Source organism: Danio aesculapii, chromosome 20 (genome assembly GCF_903798145.1).
Source record: "Danio aesculapii chromosome 20, fDanAes4.1, whole genome shotgun sequence".
In the NCBI taxonomy this organism is placed as follows: Eukaryota; Metazoa; Chordata; class Actinopteri; order Cypriniformes; family Danionidae; genus Danio; species Danio aesculapii.
The window spans coordinates 14014603-14036474 of NC_079454.1; the positions used below are offsets into that span (position 1 = coordinate 14014603).

Below are 21872 nucleotides of genomic sequence, written 5' to 3' on the forward strand. Positions count from 1 at the left end.
TTAAAAGTGTGTAAACCATTGTTACTTGGACCCTTTAAGTTGACTTGACTTAATTTTCAATAATCCACAGATAGTTCATTTACTTAATGATTTCAAGGCAACATGTTTGCTCGCTTTTCAGTCGACTAAAATATTTTGACAGTGCATTTGATTTGATATTTTCTATTTAATGTAGTGAAATTCATACATTTTGGAGGCAGGTTGGTGTTTGACTGTGTGCGTGACTGAGCTTGTAAGTGTGCCATGTGTTTTTAGTAAATAATGACAGACAAGATGCACAACAGATCTGACCCAAACAGATCTGAGAAAGAGACAGACCATTTCAGACAGACAACTATTTATACAAACATTTCTGGCATTTTAACACTTGTGCAGTAGAAAAACTTACAGTCAACACAGCCATAATGAAGATGGATAGAAGAGTAAATACATGTTGCATGGAGAATGTGCATTTAAGTCACAAATACATCAGCCATGATTGAGCTTGTATATTTATGTGCCACATAAATTTTTATTTATTTATTTTTTTATTCTTTTTTTCAATCATCATGTGCTTTTGTCTCCATTCAAGACCCAAGATTCCCAGAGACCTGTGTGGTGGACGTACTCTTTTCAGAAGTTGCAGACAAAGATTTAACCCTTGCTTCAGGTATCCTCATATTTCTTCAATGAAAGGTGTTTTATACGTTTTTGTTTTTTTGTATTGTCCAATGAGAGTATGTATAGGCTATTTCTATGATCTCATTAATGCATTCTGGTTTCTATAATTAACTTTGCAACTACATGTCAACTAGAAGTCACTAGAATATTAGTAGATTGAAAGGATTAGATCATCCAAAAATGAAAATTCAGTTTTGAATTATTCATCGGTCCAGACTCTTCAAGACGTTTGCTCATCTTTAGAGGACAATTGAAGATATTTTAAATGAACTCTAAGAGCTCTTTCATAGTCCATAGACAGGAACTGTCCAGAGACATTCAAACCAAAAATATTGTCAAAACATTTCTTGTGACTTCAGTGGTTCAGCTGTAACCATACAAAGCTCCATTAACACTTTTGTGTATGCAATAAACAAGCAAACTACAAAATATGACGACTTCATCCATATTAGGTCAGGGTGCACGTTTACCGTATGACGTAATGCCATTAGAGCCAGCAGTGCAACATGCAAGCACCAGGTGCTACACAATTGTATTTTGCTGGTTTGAGCTCAGAGCAGATATCATTTTCACATCCTGCACCTATTTGCAAACACAGGCATGCTGATCTGAAAAAGAAGTTTAAGACGCATTGACTACGTTTACATGGACATTAGTAATCAAATTACAAGACAATAATATGGTGTTTACACGAGTTGCTTTTTGAATGTTCCTGTCATGATCCCGTTTTACATGTTGTAGCACATAATTAGACTTTAAATGAAATATTTTTAAATGTGAATCCTTCTAAAATTGTAAAATTTTTGTCAAAAGGAAACCTTAAAAAACTGTTTTAGATTTTTATCTTATATATTATCATTATTTCTATTATTTATATATTTTACCTTGTGTATTATTTATTGCTGTTGGGACTTTTAATTGTTAGAATACTTTATAATTATAGAAAGGTGGTATTTAAAAAATGTGGTAAACTTGATCTTAAATTAAAACTCTCTCTGTAGCACATAATTTGATAAACGTTATTGCGTCACCACGATATCCATATTTCCTCCGGAGTTTTATGTAATTTCTAAAATAATTTTAATTTGTCGACTTTAACTGCAGTTTGGCACTTTCATTTACATTCAGGAACATTTCATGTATGCCCCCGTAACAAAATGCAAGATGCAAAATGCGGCAAAATCCTACACAGCGATAATAGTTGGATTGTGGTGTTTACATGTCTGTACAGCACTTCAATAATGCCACTAAAATCAGCATACTCCACTGACTCCGATTTCCATTTAGTTCGATTATGACCTTAATCGGATTAAATTACTCAAATATTGCTGTTTACATGGTAAACTCTTAATCAGAGTATTGTCTTAATTGTATTAATAGATTATTGGTGTCTATGTAAACATACTCACTGATGGCACATTGCTGTTTTGAGACAACTGTAATAGAGTTTTTAAAGAGCCATAAACGTTGTTTAAAGAGCCATAAACACTTAAGTGTTAGTGATATGCTCTTATAGTTTGATACCCAAGGTGCATACACATTGCTTATTACACACACAGGAATGCGCAGCAGCACCCAAAAATCTTTAAATATGACAAATTGAAGGATTAGAAGGTAAAGGATTGTTATTGTGTACATAAATATAACAATTATAACATGTCATAATGCACAGGTGTCAAATTTCATATCCATGCACACTAGAGTTTGTGCGTGCGAATTAAACAAGAGGATTGAACAATTAAAAAAGCAAGCAATTGGTTCATATTTTAAATTTCTGTCCAGAGTGGTCATGTTTTGATTTTTGATTGGTCTCGCATAGTCATGTGATGCGATTTCGCAGGTCAGAGTTCACCAAGCTTGAACTTTCCAATGCAGCGAACTGTGAATCGAGCTTCATAAGCTTCACGAGCTTGTGTTTCCGGTCTGCCACATCCGTGTGCGTATGAATGGAAGTCCATGAGGCGAAAAGTGCAGTGTGACTGCAGCTTTACCTGTAGGTTTCAAACAAGCCTGAAGGACTCAGTTAGTGTGATCTGGTGTGTTTAATTAGGGTTAAAGCTAAACTTGATTTGACACCTGTGTATAATGGATAATCATTGTATGTATCAAAAACTTATTTGCTGTACTGACAAAATGACATTGGTTCACAAAGTCCACCTTGTAAATGATGAATCCACCATAACACGAATGCAACTCCCTCTCAAAGGGAATGGAGGATGAGACTATGATTGGATTAATGCACGTTATGCCCAAAATACATCCAAAATGTAATAATAATAATAATAGTAATAATAAAAAGAACAAAACTTTTAGACCACGTTACATGTTCATGAACAATTTTATTGTCCTTAAAATAACAAATGTGAATTTGGACATGTCCTAAGTGCAGATGTGATCTCGCCCTCAAACTTTTTGGTCACCTTGGACCAGTCAACGCGGTGGTGGGGGGAAGGGTGGTTGATTTATAGGTTACTAGGCAACCATCAACATTGCTGTCACTATTGTACAAGTTTTATTTATAGTGAAGAATTACAAAGCACTGCAGTGTTTCGGTGTTCTGTGTTTGTCTGAGATAATTAGTCTACCGAAATGTGTATATTCCATACAAGCTTAAGCTGATTGGTTAGCTTACGGTGCGCTTGTGGCATTCATTCAGCTGCGTGCATCTGTAAGGCACAATCGCTTTAAACCTGTGCGAACGTGTCAAGTATAACGCCCGATTCACACGGGGCTTCAGCATCAAAGTTTGACAAAGGGCTTGTCTGAAGTTGGGGCTGACATGATCGTCATAGCTGATTGGTCAGTTCTTGTCAGGCAACTTGCCATGCGCTTGTGGCAATCATTCAACTGCGTGCATCTGGAAGGCACAATCGCTTCAAGCCTGCTCGAACACATCAAGTATAGCTCCTGATTCACATGGGGCTTCAGCGTCAATGCTTGACACAGTGCTTGTCTGAAGTTGGGGCTGACGTGATCACCATAGCAGCATCAGCCAATGAAATTAGTCAGCAATCGGCTACTGTCTGAGCTAGTGTATTTGCATACAGCGATCTGATTGTTTGACGCTTCCGTTGGCGCTTGAAAAGTTGAGAGTCTCAACTTCTGCAGCCAGCAACTTCTGCAGCCGCTGAAGCGACGCCGACAGACCCACAATTCAGTTCGGCAACGCTTGACGTCACCCATTAAAAGTGAATGGGAAGCATGGACGCTGACTCCCTGTGTGAATCGGGCGTAAAAGCCTCATCCATTTCGTGAGGTGCGCACACAGTCAGCGGTGGTCCGTGACGCAGCTCCAGGTGAAAGTCAGCCTTCACGCTGCTTACGCGCACAGGGAATATCCACCTCCACTGGAAATAATGAACTTGCATGAACTCTAGAAAAAACGTGATATGCAAACGGCCTCTAATAGGCCGTCATTTGCAATGTCCAGCAGTTGATCTTCTTGCACAGACATGGTGGATGTCATTTTGTTGACCAATGTATTGCAGATCCATTCCTTGGGCCTTCATTTTGCTGCTTGTGGGTTAAATTTAAGCGATCAAGTGACCGAGACGTAAGTGAAAAAATATGCTCATTTTTCAAAATAAAAGATTTTTCTAAATAAAAGATCGTTCAGACTCAGATGATAAATAAAATGGGAAGTAATTAATCATTTCTTGTGTGGCCCGGTGGTGGAGTACCACTGCGTTAGACCATGAGCTTAGATCGATAAAAATCCCAAAGTGTTTTTGGTTCCTTTTCTGGACTTCGAATGTGTCTGGACCTTTTCTGGGGGTGATTTATTAATGACAACATTTACATTTTTGAGTAAAGTAATCCTTTAATATTTGCTAACACCAACAGATATTGTAGTGACTTTTAGTAACTTTTTAATACATGTCGAATTATTCTACAAACCCTGACCTAACAGTTTACTTATACTCTAATGAGAGTTACTTGTATGTTCAACTGAATATCTAAAGTGTATCATCAATATAAATTATTACTAATTTAGTTAAAATTGAAGAAAATGTGTCTTCATTTCAAGACTGTGAACACTGGAGGAGCAGTTTGGCAGTTGTCATTGAAAATGATCTTCCGGATTCACTACAGGCCCAGTGGGACTTAAGCGAAAATCTTCCAGCATCAGGTAACACTGGATATCTCCAATTCATAATATTTCGGCTGTGGTCTTGAATAGAAGTATATGTGGCTATTAATAGATGAAACCCTTTAGAAGAGTGAGATTTTTTATGTTTAAAGAGTCTGTTTTGGGAGCATTGTGGCTTAGTAGAAAGTACTGTTATCTTATAGCAAGAAGGTTGCTGGTTAAGTCCCGGCTGGGACAGTTGGCAATTCTGTATGGAGTTTGCTTGTTTTCCTCATGTTTGCGTGCGTTTCCTCCGGGTGCTCCGATTTCCCCCACAGTCCAAAGACATGTGCTATAGGTGAATTGGGTAAACAACATTGGCCGTAGTGTGTGAATGTACAGTATGTGCGAATGAGTGTGTATGGGTGATTTCCAGTATTGGTTGCGGCCGGAAGGTCATCTGCTGCGTAAAACATATGCCAGAATAGTTGTCGGTTCATTCCGTTGTGGTGACCTCTGAAATAGAGACTAAGCCGAAGAAAAATGAATGAATGAATAACTGTTTTCTATTTGAAAATATTTTAAAATGTAATTCAATCTAGTGATTTTTAACGCAGAATTTTTAGCATCATAGAAATCATAGTAATTCTCATTTCTAATGCTTGTTCGCTGCTCAAAAAAACATGATTAATTGATTTATTTGTTTATTAATTTACTTATTTTATTAATCTTTTTTTATTATGTTATTGTTGTTGTTGTTGTTGTTGAAGCAGCTGAGTAGAACTCTCTCAGCTTTATATTTACCAACAATTCACTCAAATAGACAATGGAAAATAACAGACCATTTTAGAAAATAAGAATGGAAAAGTTATGATATTCATTGATCATAATCAAGCAGCAACCTCCCGCTCTCCTCGTGAAGAAAATACAGATGTAACTGAAACTGCGATTTATCAAAATTCCGCTAGTCCTGGCTCCATATTAGGGCAAATTTCTATAAACCCCACTGTTAAAATGGACAACTTTTCAGCAAAAAAAAAAAGGAGTTTACATCTAAGCACCAAGAACGATTTTGGTTTATTCATAAATGTTCTTATACATAAATGTCATAAGAACAATGTTTAGTGGCTCAATTTGTTTTTAAAACAGTAAACACTTTATTGATATAGTATACAACCAAGCACATGTGGTTAGAACACAAACGAGTCGCAGGTAATGAAGTATTAAGCGTTTCTTCCAAAGAAAAGCCTGTCTAAGCAAAATGCTAGCAGGCGTCTGTAGCTCCGCTCATGCTCTGCCTCTTTGCCCTTGTTTGGTATCCCCCGGTCGGTGCGATGATGCGCGAACAAAATGGCCACGGTTGGCCACGCCTACGTGTAGCTTCTTTTGGGTTCTTCAGAAACCTTTGGGTGACATCACGGACATTACGTCCATATCTTTTACAGTCTGTGGTCACAATCTCAAAAAAAAAATTTGCTTGCTTAATATATATTTAGTCCACCACATCATTTATTCACATCTTTCTTTCTTTCATGCTCCTTCACATTGTTTCTCAGTCATGAATCAGTTTCATCATCATAGTCATGAATCACAGTTATTCTTTCCATCCTCTCTTGCATCACGCAGCTCTTCTTTTATGTCCTCGGGCTGTTGTTTTAACATTTGTGAAACCTCAAATCCGTTTTGCTTCCTGAAGTGTTTGTGGAGGCATGTTTCAAACAGATGTGTCTGAATAACTTTGTTACCGTTCTCCAAACACATTCAATGTTACATCAGATTCACTAACTAACTAATACAGGGCTTGTTTTCATAGTACTTGTTTACATGGGCCTCTTGTCGGAGTCTAGTGGTGAAACCATGGGATTGTGGGTATTTATTTTAGGACCGAAAACAAAAGCATGAATGCAGTGTTTATTTCAGGATGCAAAGGATAGTTTGGTCTGGTGATTGTCAAGTTCTGGTCTGCTACAGGAAACACGCTTTACCTCTAATACCGTTATTAAGTCTGGGCATCGTTTGCTGAGGTTAATTGGAACATATGAGTCCATACAGGGCTGTTCGAGGTGGATGGAAAGCTTAACCTCCTACAATAATACTACAATTCTCGTATTTAACCCTAATCTAATCTTGTTTGACCTGAAACCTTCACAAAATAATGAGCTCCAAACCAGAGCTGCCAGTTACTGTAGTTTTACCGCAGAGCCGTTGCTGTGGCTCTTTCCCTTGAGGCTTTGTAATTACTTTAAATGTTAACATTGCTGCAGTAAATGAACTGTAGTAAGAGAGAACTGCTTCAAGTATATGATGTTTTGTCCAGGAGCAGTGGGATGAAGCTCAGACATAACAGACCCAAATGACTCATGTGTTATTCGAGCTGCTTTTAGGGGAGGGTGGGCTTACATTTAATACCATTTTCTAATTAAAAAGTGTCATAAAATAAAAATCTGTATATACCTAGGCATAGCTGAATAATATAAGTTTAGTACATGCATGGTAATGACATACTGTGAGCCTCAAACACCATCAGTTACTTGTTGTCAGGTAAATTAGTGTAAATTTCTGGTAACTAAAAGGTCAATTGGAACAAAATGGACTCTTTTGAACCACAATGGATCATTAATATGCACGCCCCAGGCTGCTTTTGATTGGCCACAACATTTCCCTAATGACATTTAGATAATAATATTTTTTTCCCTTGTTTTTTTTAAGCTTATATAGCATACTATGTGAAACTCTTATTTTGAAAACGGGAGAGGCAGAAAGCCTAAAAAAGAGCAGTTTTGTGGAGCAGGCAACTTGTCAGAAGGCAAAATGTCGAATATATCGGTTATAGATTTATTCAGAGCCACCCCAATATTGCATGAGATCTTTTTAGCTGTGTGTTTTGTCAGTTTAACGTGTATATTGTGAAATTTGCCACACATGTTTGTAATGAGGCAACAAACACGTGTAGACTGCTGAGTATAAGTGTTTAATGCACGTTTATGCATCTTGCATATCCATCAGCTCCTTTTGATTTCACATAAGCGAAAGGACACCAATAAATACCGTTTATTTATTTAGATATAGATATTGATATAGATATTTATTCCTGTCTGTTTTTATATGTATTAAATCTTCAAAATACAACTCTAAATACATCTCTGTTAGTCTCTTTTGTTTGGTAAAATTATAATTAAGCCTATATTTCTTCCAAAATACAGGAGTATTCTACAATGTGGAAGTGCTTTCGTTTTTGCGATTGTTTTATAACTTCCAAATCAGTTGCCTATAGGAGAAATGAGAATAATAAACGGCAGAAAACGGTTTGTACTTCTTCTACAAACAAGTGTGTTCATGACTATACAGGCAAAATAGAAGAATATATACTTATATAATAATTACACTCTATACTGCTTAGTGAGCGCTGTCTTTCGGATGAGACATTAAACCGAGCGCCTGACTCTCTGTGGTTGTTAAAAATACCAGGATGTCCTTCGATAAAGAGTAGGGGTTTACCCCAGCATCCTGGCCAAATTTGCCCACTGGCTTCTGTCCATCATGGCCTCCTAACCATCACCATATCATATTTGGCTTCATCACTCTGTCTCCTCTCCACCAATCAGCTGGTGTGAGGTGTGCGGTCTGGCACAATATGGCTGCTATTGCGTCATCCAGGTGGATGCTGCACACTGGTGGTGGATAAGGAGATTCCCTCATTGTGTAAAGCACTTTAAGTGTCTAGAAAAGAGCTATATAAATGTAAGGAATTATTATTATTATTATTATTAATATAATAAGAAAACCTCAGTTTGCAACATCAAGCAGCATAATAAGCTGTTTTTAACGTCTAAAAATAAATGGAAGTGAATGGGACTAGAAGTCTTGGGTCAAAGAGATTGAAATGGCTTGCGCATGCGTTTACATGAAGAATAAGATCAGTACTAAGGGATCGTGACAAAGGGGAAGCAAAAATTCTATGTATATATTATCTGATACGGTATTAGCAATGACAGCCATAATCGTGTTGTATAGTTTAATGTAATGTGGCACCTTTTGTTTCAGTTTGATGATATTTAATTTAACTTTTAAAAGATTTTATTCATCAAATCATACAAATAATGTATTAATCTGTACAAGATGAAAGCTTTATGTTTAGTTGTGCTTAATGAATAGCAAAATATTTAATAGTTAATTAGTAAAAAAATAAATAAATAAATAAGTGGAGTCAAAACGTCATGCAGTTCACTGTGTTATTGCCTTTACTTGGTAAGTAATTGTAAAGTTTACTAGGATTTCTCTGGGTGCATTTCAATTTGATATTGCATGCCTTGTGATCAAGATTGTGACAGTAAAGTATGCTTTGTAGCAACTGAATCAGTTTGACGGAAAACAAGGTTTCATATCTTATGGCATTCATTTTGCTTTCCAAGTAAATGAATCTTGAGTTATAAATGTTTGTACATTTGCACTGAAAACAAGACATAAATGCTGATAAAGAACATATTTTTGCTTATGCAGAAAAGTTATTGCCATATTATAGTGTTTAACAGTTAAACCTTAGGCTGTTTTCTTTCTGTATAATGAAATAAGAAGTAATTAAAAGTATATATAAAAGTATAAAAGTAATTAATTCATTTTTCCCTTGCATTTTCTATGTATTTTCTATGTTATAACACTCGCAGTGTCTTCTATTTACATTTACGTTTTGAGGATTTACAGTTGCATTGTGTTCTGTTCTAATTATTCATTAAGTCTTCCTTACTTTGTCTTAAAGAATGTCTTTTAAAATTCCTAAGGTTACCTTTATAAATCTGCAGAAATCCTGACTGACTTATGTTTATACTAAAACAACAGTGTGAAGATATTTTTATATTTTCATTTTTTAATGTTTTCTTTACTTTGTTTTAATAATTTAAACATAAGTCTGCAAGGATTTCAGCACATTTATGAAGGTGAGTTTAGGACTTTTAAAAAAACTTTTCTTTTTCAGCATTGTCTGATACATATTTCTCAGGAATATTTGACTATTATACTGTAATGGATGTAAAAATAAGCTTTTTTCTAAATAATAATAATGAAAAATAAGGATTTATGGGCACTAAAACAACTGATTAAAAGTCAGGGGTCTCAAGGATTTATATATATAAATATATTATAACACTTTATAATAAGATTTTATTAGTTAATGTTAGTTAATGTGTTTGCTAAAATGAACAAACAAGGAACAATAACTTTATTACAGTATTTATTCATCTTTGTTAAGTTGTTCACTGTTAGTTTATTTTTCACATTTTCACTTTAAAGGTGCAGTAAGTGATCTGCCAAAATGTTAACCAGTTAGCATAATATCTTTAAAACAGTCCCTCCCCTGCCGTCCAAAACCACGCCTCCTGAAATCACGCGCGCACCGCGACACGACAGCAGACAACCCACTAGTTCATGTCATTCGCCAATTAGAAATAGTTACTGGAAGGCCGGGGGCGTACAGGAATTACACTTTTTACTAAGTCATACTTACATGCTATTTCACAGCGAATATTCAGAGTAGCATAGTAAACAATATTGGGAGCGCGTCACAGGTTGTCATTGTTCAAAAATGAACCAATGTGAATGTAAAAGCAACTTCACCTCAGTAAAGCAGGCTAGGCGGAATGGCGATATTTACTCATGTTTTGTTGTTAAACTAAATAAAATCTACATTATCAATGCTGTAAAAGGTCCCTTAAGATTTAAAATAGCCACATCAATCTTTCGCTGAAAGATTTCAGAGGCTGAACAACATTTCTGTGCATATAACCCATTCGTTACACAACACAATCTACATCAGCTTTGCGTGACAATAGTTTCAAAACATAACATTACCTGTCTAAAAGTAATACTTCAGCCATGGTGTCATCCTTCCTCCAGCGTGCAAAAGTAACTCCAATATTAATTCAGGAGTTTAAAAAGTTTTGATGTGATTGTCTGTGCTGGCGTGCACGCACAAATGATGGATCTGCATGAACAGAGATGCTCCGTTGTACAAATCTACATTTGCTGACAGACAGTTTGGGCTACTTATCAGAATTGTAGGAGATGTCTGCCCGACAATATTTATTTGGATAACCATTTTTTTGTCTTTTGCCTTACTCAGAATATAAAAATACATATAAATATATTTACATAATTTACTTTAATCAATACTTTTGGAATGTGAAGAGACTTTCAACCAGCACAACGAAAAAATTTTCTGAAGACAGTCACCTACTGCACCTTTAACAAGCAAGTATTTGGATTTTATTAATGAATTAGTACATAGTGAACTGAAAATTAGTGTAGAAGTATTGTTCTTTATTAGTTTATGCTATTAAATATATTAATTAACATTAACTAATGAAACCTTATTGTAAAGTGTGACCAGTATTTAAAAGTCTCACCGAAGCTGCACTTACTTGATCAAAAATTCACTAAAAATTGTAACAGCTTTTAAAATTTGATGACAGCTGACTTTGTGACATGGTCTTTCTTGAATAACTTTAATATAATGATTTTAATATATGAGATCAAGCAAAAGGGAGACCAGACTTTTGCTATTTTGCTTTTGCCCAAATTGTGGGATTGTCTACCTCTTCCTATTAGGATAATCTTTACAGAATTCTTGTTCAAGGGAAACTTAAACTTCAAAAAACTTAAAAGAATAAAGTAAAATTTTAAAGTTAAAACAAACACTATAAATGTGTTGGAATAATAGTAAATATATTAGCATAATTGATCACAAATAGAGTTAAAAGAGAAATATCAAGGAAAATAATTTTGAAAAATTTAATTAACCGGTTTCCATTTTAAGAAATTTTTAAAATAAAATCAAGGTGGCTTCATCCTAACCCCACCTTTCTCTAAACACATCATTAAATTATGTAAGTTAATCCCCTCAGAGGCCAGAACAAAGTGAGTGTTTAACTCTATGAAGCTGAACTTTGTTCTCCTTGTCCATTTTAAAGATCACTGATCAGGCAAGCTGCACTTGTTTTGTTGCCCTTTTGCTTCTGTCTGCACAAATTTCTATTATTGTAGAGCTCAGAATCGGAAATTCCAAGGCAGGTTATTTAAAGTCTGGGAGTTTCTTTTTCACAGCTGTAAAAAACTCAATCCCAACAGCAGTTTATAATGTGTATGTGCGTGTGTGCGTGTGTGCGTGTGTGTGTGTGTGTGTGTGTGTGTGTGTGTCATATGGGACTGAGGCTTGATGCACATCTGGTTGTGTGATTCGGCCCCGAGCAGCCGTGTAATTTAGAGATACCTCATAGTTGGAGCACCAACAACCTTTACAATTTACAATACATAAACTCAAATATAGAATTACACACAAACACACGTTTGCATGTCTGTAATTATTGCCAGTCGTAGCGACAAACAGTCTGAAGGAATCCCATACTGCTGCTCAAGCTCTGTTTTATCTTTCTTTTCCTTTCACTCAATCTCCCTTTCATCATGCGCCTTTTCTTTTTACCCTAGTACTCTTGTTCTTTGGTATATCAATACCACTCTTATCTCTCTGTGTCTCTTTTTCTCTCCACCCACACATAGCTCCGCCCTTGTGTTTACATTCCCCACTCCATATTTGGAGGGCTCAAGGTCCTCAGAGCGTCCGTTTGCTCTCTACAAGAAGCATGTGTGTGTGAGTGTGTGTATGTGTGTACAGCTGTATTCAGAGGAGCGTTGGCTGAGTGGATTGGAATAATGCTTCCCAAGCCAGGATTTTCCCTTACACCCAGGAGAGGCACCTGAAAGGGGTTACCTGTGTGTGAAGGTGGAGGGAGAGAAAGAGAGAGAGAGCAGTACTGTAAGAGGGAAAAGGGAGGAGGGAAAACAGGGGAAAGGGAGGAAAGAGATTGACTGAGAGAAAGAAAGAAGAAGGAGAGGAAAGAAAAGGAGACTCAGGGGAGCTGTTATCACCTAATGGGAAAGAATGCAAGCTGCGTTTCTGTTTAAAACTGCGTGAAGAACGAGAAAGCATGCGGGACAAAATGGGAACAGTCGCCTGCAGGGTAAACACGGTCAGGACTGCTTACTTTTTTCTGCTTACTTTTGCTTACCTCCCCTTCTGCTTCTACTTTATTTATACAAAAAATATTGGTTTGGTTTGGGTTTGTTTTTAATATTGTAGCAGGTCTTTCTTTTCCCTTTGGGGCATTTTTGTCATCTGTTGTCCTCTCGGATACCTTTGGGGTCTGATTTGAGAGGATGTTTCTGGAAAGTATTAGGTTTGTGACGCTCTGTGCATTTTTGAAGCTGTGTGTGGTGGGATTTACTTTCAGCAGCATTTTGGTTGATTTATTTTTAGAGTTGTCGAGAGCTGTTATTATAAGTGAATGCAGTTGGGCTTCATTCATTGGGGGAAGGTTAAAAGTCTTTTTTTTTTTTTTATACGTTTGAGAGGTAAAATAAGTGCTTTTGATGTCCAAAACACTTTGGAGAAATGTGTGAAGATTGGAGAACATTAAAAAATATTATGTTAGTCATTCTTTTACTCTTTTTGTAAGTCTCAAAGTCAAAGTCAAGTTTGTTGTTGTTTATTTCCTCAATGCTGAGCAATTCATTGGTCTTTTTGAGGCACTGACCTTGTTCGTTTTGATTGATTGATCTATCAAATGCTTACTTTGCATGAAGATGAGGTTTGTGTGATAGTTTGATAACTATTGTACTCCAGTTGTTGGGTGTTTGTGTGTGAGAGAGAGTTGCCAGCTGTGGCGTTTTTATCATGCATGCCTGGTATTTGGATTTCAGCCTCTTGAGACTAGAGAAGCTTTACTGGTTTAGTCAACAAAAAATGAATCTGTGTTTTTCATCGATTGATGTACTGGGTGGATTTGTCATATTCTGATTAGATTTTTGGTGTATGTACTGGAGTTTTGGTTTATGTACGTAATGTGTTCATGGTATACTTTTGAGGTAGAATGTGGCTGTGTTATGATGACAGGTTTATGTGGTGTGGGTTGTAGTCAACAGTGGCTGCAGATACATGAGGGTATTTTTAAATAGAAATACAATGTGAGAGCATGAACTGTACACATGCAAGTGCATTGACTGGATTTAAATGTGTATTTTAGTGGTTCAAGGGATAGTTTATCCAAAAATGAACATTTGCTGTCTCCCACAGACCGTTTAAGATAATGATTTTTGAGTTGAGTTTTAGCTGAAACTGCGGTCAATGGATTTGTTTTGCCTGTTTGTGTGTCTTAACATTGACTTGACATTTTTGAATTACTAAACACAAGTTTTTTCAGCAAATATTCAGCAAATATTTTGCCTTGGATTTATATATTTGTTTCAGAGTTTTTATTTGATATATATGCCTGTTTGTGTTTTTTTTTCTTTTGTCTAAAAATGGTATCCATGGACTTTACATTATTTGATTCACTAAACATTTTCACATAGATTTATAGTTCTGATCATGTTTGTCACAACAAAAAAAGCTATCTTTTGACTTGATATTTTTAAATTACAAACACAGATTTCAATAAAAATCAGCCACAGTTTCATAACTACGACATTAAACTTCATTAAAAAAAGTCTTGGTCAAAACAAAAGTTTTTCTTGAAAGTTACACTTTAAAACCCAAGAGTCAACTTTATCAAATGAAATGAATGTAGTTAACTCAAAATCGACTGAAAGTTAATTCTACTCATTTGAAAAGAGTTTTGAACTTAGTGTTAAATGAGTTAATTAAATACCTCATTACTTAAACTTAAATGGAGCAAGTTCACAGTATTCATATAGATTAGTTTTTTTTTACTCAAATGGTTTGTTGCAATCAGTTTCCTCAAATGGTTTGAGTTGCCTTAACTTATTGGGTTTTACAGTACTCAGTTGGTTTGAGTTCTCTTCATTTATTGGGTTTTACTATGCTCAAATTGCTTTGCTTACTCAAAACGATTAAGTTCACAGTACTCATTAGGATTAGTTTTTGAATTTAAAACAAATTTGGTTTGTTGCAATCAGTTTCCATAAATGGTTTGAGTTGCCTTAACTTACTGGGTTTTACAGTGTAGAGATATTTAGCTTTTGTCAGGATGAGTAGAAACATCCAAAAAAATCAGGGCTTTACTGATGTATTTTATGTTGTATGATAATTATGGAGCTTGAGTTTACAACAGATCTTATTTCAGACGTTTTACCTCAAACTCCTTCCAAACCCATCATCTTCATGATGGTAAAACTGCAACCACTAAAACACTAAAAACATTATCTCATTGATACATTTTTGGCTTACAAAAATAGGTCCATTGTTGAAATTGATTACAAAGTGGTTACAAACGTTGAATGTCTGTGTTTGCAGTCTGCGTTTGTGATGCTGCCTTCTGGCCACATGTTGAACAGTAGATGTAGTAGCGTTATCAGCCGTGATCAATGCTGTGAGACTCTGAGTTTGTCATGACACACACCTATCTGCTAATCTGTGTTCAACTGCCGCCGGCTGACTGATGTGTCTTTGCTAGAACACACACAACGGCCACACAAAGAGCAGTCTGGGGTCTTGGTACCTGTGTGTTTGTGTCATGACTAAGGTGTCTGCAACTTGTTAGAGATGTGTTAACATTACCTCTGTACCCAGACTATGACACACAGGGCTAAATGTATAGGAGTGGGCGACGATACGGGGGCAACAGGTGTGACTCTGTTTTCAACACTTGTGTGTCACCATGGTGACTTTAAAATGTCACACCTTTAGGCACTATTTCCACTGGGTAATAAAGGGTTAGTTCACCCAAAAATAAAAATGCTCCACTTAATTACTTAAACTCATGTCATTCTAATCAACTAAGACCTTCATTCATCTTTGAATCATAAATAAAGATATTTTAGTAACATTTTAAGTTTAAGTGCCAGTTCTTACTATTGGGTTACTATTGGGTTATAACTAGTGGGTTGTTACCTGGCTATTATTAAGATATTGGCAGTTTATTGTTACTAAAGTACATATTTTTAATAACTATTTTATAAGCAGCAAATTAGGAGTTTATTGAGCTAAAAGTCATAGTTTATAGATTGTTAATAGTGAGAATTGTCGACGAAATTCTCAAATTTATGAAATACTGATATTTTAGATAAAATTTGAGACCTCCCTCATCCTCCATAGACAGCAATGGTCCTGAGATCAGTTTTACCATGGATGAACTATGGGTGTTTTGCCTTATTTAGTTTGGTTGAGTCGAACTGGAGTTCATTTTCCCTCTTGGTGCGGTTCATTTGGGCAGGTGTTAATGTAGCAATAGCACACCAAAAAAGCGAACCGGACCTCCTTGAAGAGGTGGTCTCAATACGCTTTCAAGTGAACCCTGGAGCGGTTCGTTTGTGGTGAGAACATGATCCGAACTAGAAAAGACCCAACTGCAAAAAGTACTGCACCTTTTTAGACTAATCCAGCTGCCGTAATCTTATGCGCTGTGCATTATGGGATGTGAAGGAAAAATATTTGTTGACATCGCTTTACCAACGACTTTAAACAGAGAGAGAGAGAAAAACATTACCTGATGGATTGTTGGTAATATTTCCAGAAGATGACCATGTCGCAGTTTAGCTAAATTAATTCACGCCTCCTCTTGAAGTCACTTGCGATGCGCCTTCGCCGTTTGCAATGCATGAAAACATTGTTTTCCAGCCACAGCCGCGCTTCATTCTCGAAATGTATAGTTGGTCTAGCGTGATGTATACTAACTATAAAGTGTACTATGACCAGGGATACAATCAGCCAGCGCAGTCATCCCTCCATAGTAAAAAACAACATTTTGTGTGTGCTGGTTTGTTTACTTGCGGGAGTTCCATTAACATTTTCCTGCACATTAATTCTGACCAATCAAAAAGCAGTTTAGAAAATACGTTCAATAACATCTGGCTAATGAGTCACATGACTGCATTTTTGTTCTTTTCAACTGGTTCGGACCAAAGCAATCAGTGTGGTGTGAAAAGGACCCAGAAACGGCAGACAGTGCGACAATGTATCATTTGTTGCCTTTGGTCCGGACCAACTGAACCAAACCACAGATGTGAAACCATGCAACTTCAGTGGTTCAACTGTAATCGTACGAAGCTCCAAGAACATTTAAGTGTGCCAAAACATTTTTAACTTTTTTTGCCTGTCTTCCAGGTCAGATCAGGGTGTTTGTTTACAATGGACAAAATGATTGAATGTTGAGCTGCTGGTTCTATTTGCAATACGTCATGTCAAGTAAGAGAAAACATTGGCATAAAAAGATGTTTTTACATTATTTTGGCACATAAAATTGTTTTTGGAGCTTCGCATGATTACAGTTGAACCAATGAAATCAAATAAAATGTTTTGATAATGCTTTTTCTATTCCTTCTCTGGACTTTGAACATCTAATAATTTATAAATTATAATAATAATTCCTTATATTTTTATAGCGCTTTTCTGGACACTCAAAACGCTTTACACATTTTTGGGGGGAATCTCCTCATTCACCACCAGTGTGCAGCATCCACCTGAATGATGCGACGGCAGCCATATTGCGCCGAACCACACACCAAACACCAGCTGATTGGTGGAGAGGAGACAGAGTGATGAATCCAATTACAATATGGGGATGGTTAGGAGGCCATGATAGACAGAGGCCAGTGGGCAAATTTGGCCAGGATAGCGGGGTTAAACCCTTACTCTTTTTCAAAGGACATTCTGGGATTTTTAAGAAGAGTCAGGACCTCGATTTAAAGATAGCGCTCACTGAGCAGTATAGAGTCCACTCATTATACTGGGGCATTAGGACCCACACAGACCGCAGGTTGAGCGCCCCCTACTGGTCTCATTAACACCACTTCCGGCAGCTTTCCCATGTGGTTGCCCATCCGGACGGAACCCTGCTTATCTTCAGTGGGTGACCATGTGAGAGTTACAGAGAGGTAGCTATTGGCATGTTGCGCTGATGGGTCTATTGGCGATACGTTATGTCAAGTAAGAGAAAACATTGGCATAAAAAAATGTTCTTACATTATTTTGGCACATAAAATAGTTTTTGGAGCTTTGCATGATTACAGTCGAACCAATAAAGTCAAATGAAATTTTTAACAATGTTTTGTGGTTCCTTCTCTGGACTTTGAACATCTCGGAAACATTGCTGTCTATGAAGGTTGAGAGAAATCTTGGAATTAATCTAAAATGAACGAAGGTCTTGGGAGATTGACATGAATAACAAGATTTGTGTTTTTTTTTTAATTGAAATAACTTGTATTTATGGTTTTGTCTCTTTTTTTAGTAATTTTCAATTGTCAAATTGTAGTGATCTTTTAATCTAAACGTTGAGTGTTAATGTTAATTGAAATGCCATTTTATTATAGTAATTATTTTGGTTCTCTCCTTCACAGCCAAGCCACACGAAGGCACCCGTTCTTTAAGCTGTGACTCTGGACTCTCCAGCTCCTCCCAGTGGACTGGAGGACAAGCCTCTGGGCTCCCAATTAGCTACAGCCCTGAGGAGAACAACCAGCTCAACAGAGTGACCCCTGGACTCAGAATGGAGGAGGAACAACATTCTCCAGGCATCTTGAGACGGGACCCTACAACCACTCAATCCGCTCTTGATTATTCTGGGCACTTAAATGGTGACTCTATGTTCACAGAGCGGGAGACAGACATTATAGATGACGAAGAGGATGACATCACCTCCCCTAATAATGCCATTGCTGCTGTTTTAGACTCTAAAGACGCACTGTCTTCAAAGAAAACGTCTGGTTTGTCTTCAGGTCAGAATTCGGATTGTCGAAATGAAGCTTCTCCTGCCAAATTTAGAGGTGATGTGAATTCCTCGAACTCTGTCATAGACACTTCAGTTCCTGCAGGATATCAGACACGTATATGGGTGAAACAACAGCAGTCTACGTCTTACACACACACTCCAACAGACAGACTGGAAGTCAAGGGTCTCCAAAGTGGTGCAAGCAAGCCTTCAATGCCAGATAATGGTTTTCCAGAGGGGCCGTCAGAGACAGATAAGGATGATGTCCTGGCTTTGGATCAATCAATCGAACAGCTCAATCAGCTGATCCTGGACCTCGACCCAGAATTTAAGCCAATTCCTACGCAGGCACAAAGTCACATGACACGCTCGGCCTCCCTTTACACTAATGGAAAGACACACTTAGAGGGGAAAGCCAAATCTCACTCATCAGGTAAGAGATACGTTCACCAGTTCTAACAAATCAGTCCATTTATTTATTGCTACTGACCCGAGTTACAAGATATAGTGATGTTTGGGATAAAATATTGCAGTATTCTTCTTAGACGTTCATTTGGGTGAAACCTTGAAAGTTCCTCACTATTTGGCGCTTGAGGGTTAATTGTAAGTATTAAACATACCATGGCATAACCATTTGAGATTATCAATGTACCGCGGTATTGTGAAAGTATGTTTTGTAAGAGTTGACAGATACACATTTTTTCATGCATGCCAAGCTAATTGACCTTTCTGGTAAGGCAAAAATTTTACCTTTGAGACTCAGACTCAACTTTATTATCCCGTTTATGGAAACCAAAATTGCAGTAAGGTGCCATAACACAGGCGAAGTTCCATGTACACATTACCAAAATATTATCACAAAACATACATCTTTTTTAGATGCATCTCCCTCCCAGCTGGACTCATTTAATGACCTAACGGCCACCATTTTAAAATAATTTCTAATTCTGTTTGTCATGCAAATAGAAACTTTAAAACAATGTCCTGATGGCAGCTGCTGAAACACAGAGTACAATGGATGATCCGGTGTGCATAAGATACCCTGAGCTCTCTTTAAAACATAATTACGGTACATTACCATCGGACCAGTTTGGTTAAAACCGATGATCTTGCCTGCCACCTTCACAAGGACACTCAACCTGTTCTTATTTGACAGAGTCAGATTACCGTATCGAGCTACGATGCAAAATGATGAAACAGATTCAATGAATTGTTTAACCCGAAAGGATCTAATTTTCCCTCCAGTCTTTGCTGAACTTTTTAATAGCCTGGGAGTTAGGTTGTAATGTCAACATGTTGTCGATAATTTTATATTTAGTACATTGTAAACATAAAAACAGCATGCAGTGCTCATTATCTCATTGTTATGCTGTAAAATCAAATAAATATCAATACAGACTTGATGATGAAAATGTAGCTTTGCGTCACATGAATGCTGTAAATTATATTTTAAAATACTCTATATATAAAAATGTAAAACAGACATTGTTTAATTAAATATTAGTAAATATTTTAACATTTGCTGCACACATATTTTCAACATCACTTTTCAAAAACACTGTAAAAAATGCTTGGTTCCACACAATTCCTTAATGTTGTCCCAACACAAATTGATTAAGTTAACTTAAAGGTTTTTACATACTTAAGTTGATCGAACATAAAGCAATTAAGTTATCGCTAAAAAAAAACCTCAAGAATTGTCTTGATTTAGCTCATAATAATATAATTTTTTTAAGTTATGGGCAGTCTTGCATTCAAATCAGTGGCATTTTTACCAGTAGGTTTTTAATGATGTTGAAAATTCAGCTTTGTATTACAGGGATACATTACATTTTTTAATAGGTAAAAATGTAAAACAGATATTTTTACAGTAAATGTGTTGCACATACATATTTAAACAATCACTTCAAATAAATTGTCACCTTTGGTGGCATTTCTTTACCATATTCACTGCCTGAACTCTGAGTTTGCAGTCTAGTGACTTTATTTCAGATCAGGGTGTCCGTGGGGTCTTACAAAGTCTTAAAATGTCTTAAATTTCAAAAACAAAATGTTAGGCCTTAAAAAGTCTTAAATTCACTGAAATATTGTGTTGTACGTCTGAAATCATTTTAAAAAGGTCTTAATTTTCCTATGTCAAAGTAAAGCTACCCAATCTGTCAGCTATAATCCATATGAAAACATTTTACAGCAAATTCTCTGAATTAAATTCCCTAATCAGGGAAAGAAAACTAAAGCAACACATCACTTTACATGATCTTCCATTAATACAAAAAAACTATTTACAGAAGTAACTGGGCCATTAGAAAAAAATCCTTAGTGTTTAGCATTATTAGTCAAAAATTTCATTCATGTTGGTCTTAAAGTCTTACATTTGATTTGAAGAAACCTGCAGAAACCCTGTAGATTGATGTTTGAGGTTTCTATTGGCAGGGGTCTAATTTATGTTAATGGATGCACACAAGTAACATACAATGGCCCTCTATGTGCAGCTCCTGACAGATTTGGTAAAGAAAATAAAGACCTTCCTTTCATTTTGATGAGTGTGTGTATGTGTGCATAACTGTGACTGTGCTTGAATGTGTAAACATCCAGGTCTAGAGTGCTTGTACAGTGTAAATGTGACCTCTGAGCTGCCAGTTTGTTTAGGAATTGACATGATTGTATTTTAGTGATGTAATAACCTCACTTAAGAACCGAGTAGTGTCAAAAATGTTATACACTCTTTACCGAACACATCTGTGGTGCAGTTTTTTTCTCTATGAACTCAATACTCTGGCTGCTTTGACCCTGGCATACTGAGAGGGTCTTGTTGCTTTTGAAGTGTGTCCCCTGCCTTGCATTTACATCCCCTGTCTCTTCTGTTATAATATTCTAAGATCCTTTCAGCAAGATCATCCCATATCAGAGCATCTCTGGCGTCTGAAATGGAGATTCTTTAAATAGAGTGCTGAATTCATCCTGTTTAACAGAAATCTGTGCAGAGTGTTGTTATTACAGTAGTATGTCACTAGATATATGCCTTGTGGCATGTGTGCGCGTGTGGGTTTAAATACACATGGTGTAAGGACTGAGGAATGCTTTTGAAGTGAGCGTCTCCTGACACACAAAACATGTTGTCTTTCACTGAGTCTTGAGGATTTTGTAGGTCCGGATGGTGATAGTTAACAGAGCCTGCACTGTTGGCCATTTGTAATAAATTATTACCATGCTTTATAATCATTATGTAAACAAAATGGAATCCAAGGGTCTGAGATTGCATTTTTATATTCTTTAAACCTGGAAATAAAGACAAATTTGTGTTTCATTACAAAATAGGAAGAAGTCATCTTTTTTCTTCTGATTCTGTACAAGTGTAGCTAATTCAACAAGAAAATGTTTCACTGATCGATCATGTGACTTTTTTGTTTGCATTGAAACTTCAAACATGA

The 21872-nt window shown here is 36.5% G+C and overlaps 1 protein-coding gene across 2 annotated transcripts in view; it reads left to right on the forward strand.

Annotated features, from left to right (window-relative positions):
* Positions 1-21872, forward strand: part of si:ch211-191a24.3 (tensin-3) — a 95983-nt gene that overhangs the window by 36597 nt on the left and 37514 nt on the right. For both annotated transcript variants that reach the window (XM_056480726.1, XM_056480725.1), the window contains exons 11-13: positions 572-649; positions 4688-4789; positions 18071-18874. In XM_056480726.1, coding sequence (XP_056336701.1) covers positions 572-649; positions 4688-4789; positions 18071-18874 — 984 coding nt within the window. The remainder of the gene's footprint in view (positions 1-571; positions 650-4687; positions 4790-18070; positions 18875-21872) is intronic.